The following is an 8,965-nucleotide window of genomic DNA, read 5'->3' on the forward strand; positions in this document are numbered from 1 at the left end:
ATTTTTACCTTTTCTTACTACCTTCCAAAGATAAATATTTTGTTTAGTTTCTGAAGATCAGCCTGTCCTACCCTCCTTGCTGTCTTATGGGGAGATGACTTCCTGGTGGCAGTTGGAGCATCACAGTAACAACTCAGTATTCTCACCCATAATTTCATAATGAACTAATAAATACAACAACTACATGAGTGAAATGTAAAAATACTTAACGTGGTATTGACTCTGAACCATGGTATAAATGAATAGGACAGAATTACGTTATCTAAAAGTAAAAAGCACCAATAAATGTTAAAGGAAACATTTCACTGCATTAGATTATATATGCATATTTTATATACAAAGTATATAAGGGAAAACATGTGTTTTATAATATATGAGTGTGTGGTAATATTACAACAGTGTTTGAGTAAACATCTGAGCAAAAAATCCTCTCTGAGTGTAATATTTCTCAGAACAAATTGAGACTTTTCACTAGGATTTTTTTCTTGTGTGTGTGTGTGTGTGTGTGTGTGTGTGTGTGTGTCTATGAATTTTGAGCACTTACAGATCCATTATACTAGCAAGACCTGCCACATGTTTATTTATGCCTAATCTTACCTGAAAATTTAAAAATTGTAACTGTTTGAAATGATTCCTACAAAATAGCAAAATAATCTAAATTAATTATAGACTGTAGGAATGGGTAAGAAAACCAAAATATAAACACACAAGAACATTTTAAATGAAATGTTATAGAAGAAATAATTGTCTTTTTCTCTAAATCAATGGGAAACAGAAATAAAAGGAACCCATTTCACATTCTAGCATGAAGACTATAGATTGTATTGAATAAATAGCTTTCTGACAGTAAATTGAAATAGGTCACTATCTTATTTGAAGATATTTAGAAAGAGAATGGAGTCTTATCGCTCTCTGCTCCTTGAGGCTTGACTCTACCTAGGAGGTGGTTTGATGACTTGCCTAAGCCCTTCCAACTGGCCCTACAATTACCTAATTCCGTGTAAGAATATTGCCTCTCTCATCTCTTGAAGAGACAAAGGTATCCGGAGAGTGAGGTAAAAAATGAGGCCTCTGCTTCAACATTCTTCATATTACACTATTAGCATTATACTATTTAGAAACCATATTATGCCTAATTTTGTAAAAGTGGTTATCATTATTGTATTTTTTCTCTTTACAGTTTGTCTTCATTCACATGCTGTAACTGCTGATCTGAGGTTAAGTTACTAGACAATTATCTGAAAGCAAACAGTTCCTACGGGGAGAATTTATATATTACCTGATTTGTTAGACACCCAAATAATTGCTTCTGAAGACACATGGCTCCTATTTCCTACCACAAGGGTTAATGGGATCTGCCACAGGTAACTGCAATATAAAAGAAGAGCTTTAGAAAAATGGCTACATCAAAACAAAAACAAATACTGTGTATGTACCTTCTGTGTAATTTTTACTATTGTCTTTGGGAAAAAATGAAAATAAACCAATCAATTAACAAACCCCAAGCATAGAGAGTCCATAAGAAAAACTTGCTTTTCCATGCCACTAGAAAGACTTGGCCTCTATTAGGTTTAATTTCAATGTAAAAGAAAAACTCACAATGCAACAAAACAATTTATCTTGCAAAAATAGAACTGCATTTTAGGAATAAAAGTAACTAAAATCTATAAATCTGTGCCAAACTATACATTGATTAAAGTCTAAAAATAGCTCTTTTCTATTTCCTTTTGAACTAGACTAATATACATTTCAAGTAGTTTCCCTTATTTGCATTTCAACATTATCCTTATTTATTGTCAAACAAGTGGGAGGGATATTATTTACCTATTTTTACAGAGAGATTAATATGGCACAACTAAAGATAACCAGAAAAGAGCAAAGGAAGAAGAAAGCTAATCAGCTTTCCCTAAAACCCTGATCAATACAATGAATAGCATGGTCACACTTCATGCTCTGTTTTCTGAAATGGAATTTCTAACTTGATGTGTAAAAGGAGCCACCAGCCTGAGGGGTCAGCCACGACTTGCCACCATGAAAAAGAAGCATTTTATATCATTTACCTCTTCATAGGATAAAAATTGAGGTCTACACCTATACATGAAGTAATATCAATTTAATCTCAAATGAATAGCCATACATACGTGGAAAATTTTTACAATAAATCTACTGACCATATTTTGCTTCCTTCCTTGGATTATAGAGAGGTTATTTTTATCTCATTGCATCACTAGGAAAAGTGGTAGTTAACAGTCACACTAGAGGAAAAATATTTCACGTATGCTAAGAAATGCTGTGCATAATAAGTAAATGTGAGAGTGAATGGTAGACTGAAAAATCTCAGGAACTCATACCAGGGTGATAAACTGTGTAATGAGCATGTGAAAGTTTCTGGGACTGTCTTCATCAATAGTTTGCTTTTTGTAATAAAGCAACATGTAATTCCAATGGCTGTAGAAAGATAGGAAAGCATGTGTGCATATTTTAGCTGGAATGCGGGAAGTCTTTATAAAATGGTCTCAATATTAAGGAAAGATTAGTATGAAGGGCTGTCATCAGTTCAGTAAGGCAAGGAAAGCTTGACAGATTTGTCCAATATAATTCTGTGTAGAACAAAGCTCCAATAACCATCTCAGTGTATGCGGAGATGGTATGCAACATTGCAATGCAATCATTTTATTTATTTTAAAGTGTCACAAAAATTCCAACTTCCTAAGTAACAAAATTTTTGAATAATTTTCATGCTATGCCACACATCAGCTAACTTTATGAAATTATTATTAGCTATGGAAAGATCTTTGTATGCTGTCATACATTGACTAGCTTTGAAAAATATAATTACTAGATACATTAAAATGTTCTGGGAAGATTGTACTGATATCTCAAGAGTCTCCCGGGGAAAAAAAGAAAACAAAGAGTTGATTATCTCAGCTTAGAAAATATCTACAATTTTCAGCAATGTGGGCAGAGATGGGTAGGTTTTATCACATCAATGGTCTACATCGTACAGAGCTAGGAAGGATCTATGCAAAGAACCAACAGAATTAGTAGTGAAGCTTTCACCAGAATGTCACGGGGAATTAAGTAATCAATAATATAAACTTGGAATACTACATTTTCAAGTATAAGCTTTATAATTTTTAAATATAAAATCATTCTATAGGCTGATGCTTTGCATCACCTTCCTCTTCATTTGGTATGTGGCAAATTCTCTGGGTTCAGATCTTCCATGAGATTTTCTATCTGCAGTAGGCACAAAGCTCTCTGAATGCTGCATATGTTTGCATAGCCAGAAAGACATCTTTTCTTTTTAAAGGACCAGACTTGTGGCTAGTATGCCCAGATGTCTGTTAAAGGTAGACAAAGTATTGTGTTTAAAATGTATCCTGTTATCTGTGTGTCCTTTATGTTTTTCTGTATCAGTGACACTATGTCAGGATAAGAGTTCTCAAAGGCCTGACCTGATTTCTTTCTAACTTTTCCACAGTCAGGTAGTTTTTATGTACTTATTGGTAAGGGCAGGGTTGATGCCTGAGAATGTTTTGCCTGGGGCCAGACAGTGAACAAATAAAGGCATCACTTGACAACTTCCAGAGCCAGGCAGAGTAAAGAAGCATTGACAGTCATCCCTGACCATGAAGACGGTGTGGCACGGTAATGTGTATTACTGTAGTTGATAGAGTTGGTGGCCAGGAACAGGGGACTGAAGGTCAATATATACATGGAGAAGGAGACTGAATACCTTCTTTTCCTTTTTGGGAGATAGTTGAATGAATAAAATGTTTATGGCACATGATGACCTGAGTTTGGTGTTCCAGAACTCATGAAAACTAAATTTTTCAAAAAAAGTACACATTGTTTTTCAAAAAAGTAATCCTGGGCAACTTGAGTGTTTCTATGGAGACATGAGAAATGAAGAAGAAACAGGAGACCCTATCTCATATAAGATGGAAGGCAATAACTGATACCTGGGTGTGTCCTCTAACCTCCACACATGCACTGAGGCACACATATGCCTATACTCATACATACAAGCACTCACGTGTGCATGCACACACACATATGCACACAAAGAATAAAAATAATGACTCGGCTTTCCTAAGTCAGATTTCAAATATAGTCACCAGAAAACACCAAAGAATTGTTCAATCTTGTCTTTGTACATCAGTCCTGGAGCTAGCTGACTAAGGACTAGTATTCAGACCTCTTAGGTAACATAGTAAAATGTTTGCTCTAGGCTTCATAGTTGATAAAGCCACACACACCTAGTTTTTCAAAATAATAAGATGGCGTTTGTAACCCAATCTCAAAATCTAATCTTCTTTATTAATTTCAACCTCTTTCTCTCAATATTTCCCCAACCCCCTACCAAGGCCTCTTAAAGAAATGAAACAGACTGATACAAGTTTAGCTGTCTTTCTTTGACTCAGCCTAAAACAAGACACAAAATAGAAATCATAGAGTGGAAAAGAAAAACATCTAACATGCTGAATTATCAGCAAGTAAATAAGAGTTTGGAGGAAACTTAAAATAGTAAGTCAAGATTGTAGCCAGGCATTATGGTTGGGGCAAGAAAACTGTTGTGTCAGGGGCCAGTCTGGGCTGCATAGTGAGCCTGAGACAAGCCTGGGTTGCAGCGAGATCCTATCTCCAAACACAACAAATGAACAAAAAGAAATGATTCTATATATGCTGTATCTGCAGAGAGTTCAAACACTGAAATGAGAGGATGAGAGCATATGTTGATCTTCGGTGGCGCCATCCGAAGAGTGGATTATTTGAGGTATCTACATTAAGTTCCTTTAACTCAGACATTATTAAGTATAGAACTCTGGCTTAATGAGTTTTTCTGTACTGTAAGCTTCTGTTCTTTTCTGTCTTATAAAGTTCGTTTTATTCAATTCCATTTAATTCATGGCAACACATTTTAAATCTCTTGAATTTAATTCAAGAACTATTCATAAAGGAAGTGAAAATTCAAATCTTATTCTTTAAAAGTGATCATGCTAATTCAAAGTGCTGTCTTCTGAAATAATGTCATTACATTGAGGGTTAAAATTTTCATGAAGTGGGAACAAAAAAAGAACCAAAATGAAATAACACCTCAAAATAAATTAAAGCTGTATTCCACTTACAACATTTCAGAATTTTCTCAAAAACAATAATTAAATTATTAAGCACGCAAAGTGAAATATAAAAATAAGAGTGTTTTCCAAGGTAAAAGGAGGGTTGTACCTGTTATTCTGAAGTTCAAGTGCTTTGGATTTAGCACTGATGTCATAAATGAAGTGTTGCTGGGTGATTATTATTCTGTTTTCTGCCGTTGTATTTCCCAAAATGGTGATAACAGGATAACCCATTTGGAGTGTCCACTGATCCATTACTTCTTGTATATTCACATACTTTCCATTCCTTTTTAAAGCCTTTGCAACCAAAATTGTACAAATTAATTTTATAAACATATCTTGTAAATGTAGTTAACATTAAGTCCCCTTTACCATTACACTATACCTCAACATGAAAACAACTAAAATCAGCAAAAATAATATTATGTAAAAATAAAATAAGCTTCTTGCCTTAAACTTCTTTTAATGTTATGCTACGTGTGTGTGTGTGTGTGTGTGTGTGTGTGTGTGTGTGGCTTAGTTTTATTCACATTAAAATTTTGATATAAAAGAAATAAAATACAATTTATTGTTAAAACAAGCACTTTTAACATCATTTCATACAATAGGTCTACGACTGTGTAATAAATACTCCTTAAAGCTTCAATATTTCTCTCTTTATCATGAATCTCTGATACAACATTAAAATTATCATTCAAAATATTGTCATGCTGCATACACAAGACCTGTGCAAGATCAAGGAAGTCAAAATCCCAGGACGGATGAGGGATGTCTTCATGAAACCCTATCCTTAGGTGAGAAGCTAGTAGCAACTGATGGCTACTGGGAAAGGGAGAGTCAGTTTTCTTCAGGGATGCCACCTCTAAGAGGCTACCCATGCTCTAGTAGATGGCCCCATATCCATGCACATACTGTCAGCACTAAGTGGAATGTGTAAGTTAAGCAAAAAAGAGCATAGGGAATTGAGAGTGGGAAAAATAGGCAAGGAACTGGATGTCAGGGAATGGAGGGTATGTGTATTTGATCAAAACACATTATATTCATGTATGAAATTCTCAATCAATAAAAAATAATATTAAAAATAGTGTCATGTTTGAAAGAAGACAAGGATCTAACACCAACATGTGTAGTTAAAATGTTTTGAACCCTGTCTTTTTATAGGCTATAGAAAATAAAACAGCAATGCAATATGAAGAAGGAGGAAATAAAAAAATGTAAATACAAGCTGGGAGGGGTAGCGCATGCACTGGGGAGGCAAAAGCATGCTGGTCTTTGTCAGATCGAGGTTCCCCTGGTTTACAGAATGAGTTCCAGGCCAGCTGGGGCTGCAGGGAGACCCTGTCTCAAAAAGACCAAAACAAAGGAACAGACACATAAAAGGTAAATACAAATAGGCAGTATCAATAAAAGTTAATACTGGCTTTTAAAGTCATTTCAGGCATTTCAGATGCTGATACAGTTATTTTGATATTTCAGCTTCCTTTACTTTACCTCTGACAACGTATTCCAAAGATCATTTCTGGCTGCGTTGCCATACTTATGAATGGTTAAATAATCCTATAAGAATACAAAATTGTACTTAAAATTCAAAGGTTAAGCAATTAACAGTAAACACATTCATTTCTCAGTTCAATTAACTATTTCTATGTGTAGAGCTGCATTAAGGCAAAGAAGAAGACATACCAAAAGATTTAGAATCTTATTTAAAAATATTCTAAAGAGCATATTTCCTAAGTCACCCAACAAAATCAACTGCTTAAGAAGCATTTTCATAACTACAATCACTTCTTATGGATTTCAAAGGTCAAGGATTCTCTAATTGAACTGGTTCACATCAGCCAATTTTAAGAAAACTGCCTCTGCAATGAGATATGTAGAACAAACTTTCCATAGGGTTTTGAACTGAATTGGCAAAAAGGAACATACTCTCTTATGCAGAAAAATAATATAAAAAAAAAACTTCCCTAGGTGATTATATACTGGCGCTTAGAGGAGCCGCACCTTCTGCAATCTTTCTCTACTCTCTGTGGAAAGGAAAGACTGTTGATCGCAAATATGTTAAATGCTTCTGTAGTTTGAAAGACACATTAATAGTTAATAAGAAAATGTCATTCCTACTCTTGTTTCTCAATTTCAGGCTTAAGATTTTCCATTTTCATTATCCTCCATTAGTGATTAAAACTCCAAAGTGATTAAACACTTAGATTCAAACCTTACTCCCATCTAAGAAGCATCGTCTGTCTCATTATTGAGGTGATGACTATCAAGATGTTTAGCATCATTTTTTCTGATTTCAAAGTAGAAAAATGAAACTAAAGAACTGTGAGGCTTGAGAGATGTTCAGCGGTTTAGAGCACTGGCTGCTCTTACACAGGACCCAGATTCAGTTCCCAAACCCACATGGCAGCTAACAACCATCTGTAACTCCAGTTCCCAGGGACCGACGCCAGTGTTCTGACCTCGAGTACACTTACACTTATACATGCTACACGTTCCGCATGGATGACTTTGATGTGGTGGATGCCACTATGCACGGCAATGCTGCCTGCTTCATCAACCACTTATGTGAGCCCAACTGCTTCTCTCGTGTTATTCACGTGGAAGGCCAGAAATACATTGGTATCTTTGCCCTTCGGCACAGCCTGTGAGGTGAGGAGCTCGCCTATGACTACAAATTTCCCGTGGAAGATGCCAGCAACAAGCTGCCCTGGAACTGTGGCGCCAAGCACTGCCATCGCTTCCTTAACTGAAGCCATGGCTGCCCCAGACTCTTCATATGTCCATCGCCATCTCACCCTGGCCTGTGACTCCCTAGTTTTTCAAAGTGTCGCACTCCCACCCTCCTGTTCATGGAAGATGTGGGCATGTAGTGGGGCAAGGGCCCTGCCTCCACCCCTCCAGCCCATCCAGCAATTGCCCCCTTCCTGCCCTAGGGACCCAGGATGTAGATATTGTGCAAAAGTTTCTAAATCCCTTCTTTTCTACACGCTTTTTTATTTAAGAGGTGAGTCCCAGGTGGGAATCCCCCCACAATAAAGTCTGTCAATGTTTGGGAAAAAAAGTAAAAATAATAAAATATTTTTAAAAGAAAACGGAGGACTGATTTATATTGAAAAGTGAAGAAATCCCTCCATTTAAAATTCTATTTTCTTTACAACATGTAGGTAGAAGACAAAATTTCTAACTTGCATCAAAGTTCTTGATCTGATAAACAGAAAAGTGCTGACTCTGTTCAATACTTTACACAGATTGGGTTAATTTGGGGATAATTACTGTTAGGGAAGCAGATTTTTCTGCAGTACAAATTGTAGCACCTGTGACAGACTCAGCTCTTATTGGCAATTCAGAGCAGAGGAAATGTCAACTCCCACTTAATCAGATGCCTAGGGAGGTGATGCCTAACCCTAACTTTGCAACCACACATTCAACATTGTCATCAGGTGTTATAAATAACTTTGCTAAAAAGGGAACATGAAAACCCCTCATAATCAATCTGAATCCCAATTTGCCTTTAACAATATCTTAGGAGGCTTGGTCAACACAAACTGAGGGACCAGGATTTAAATATATTATTTTAGAGGCAAATATCATTCCCTTTTAGCACTTAAATAAATGAATGAACTTGGGACCTATGGCATATGAATTATACCACTAGATGAGGAGCTATGGACAGATGGGCAGATAGTGGCTGCTGAGGAAGGGAGAATCAGTTTTCTCCAGGGATGAGCCCTTTATAAACTATCCAATCCTGAGTGGTAAATCCTATACTCTTGTACATACAAGGAGCACTAAATAGTTGAGAGAGAGAGAGAGAGAGAGAGAGAGAGAGAGAGAGAGAGAGA

At 36.1% G+C, this 8,965-nt stretch overlaps 1 protein-coding gene across 1 annotated transcript in view; it reads right to left on the reverse strand.

Moving 5' to 3' along the window:
- Positions 1 to 8,965, reverse strand: part of Trhde (thyrotropin releasing hormone degrading enzyme) — a 468,335-nt gene that overhangs the window by 117,211 nt on the left and 342,159 nt on the right. Inside the window, exons 8-10 of the mRNA XM_008834550.2 lie at positions 6,615 to 6,680; positions 5,233 to 5,420; positions 1,280 to 1,368 (exon numbers count right to left, since the gene is read on the reverse strand). Coding sequence (XP_008832772.1) covers positions 1,280 to 1,368; positions 5,233 to 5,420; positions 6,615 to 6,680 — 343 coding nt within the window. The remainder of the gene's footprint in view (positions 1 to 1,279; positions 1,369 to 5,232; positions 5,421 to 6,614; positions 6,681 to 8,965) is intronic.

This window comes from Nannospalax galili, unplaced genomic scaffold (genome assembly GCF_000622305.1).
Source record: "Nannospalax galili isolate Female #2095 unplaced genomic scaffold, S.galili_v1.0 scaffold76, whole genome shotgun sequence".
Classification (NCBI taxonomy): Eukaryota; Metazoa; Chordata; class Mammalia; order Rodentia; family Spalacidae; genus Nannospalax; species Nannospalax galili.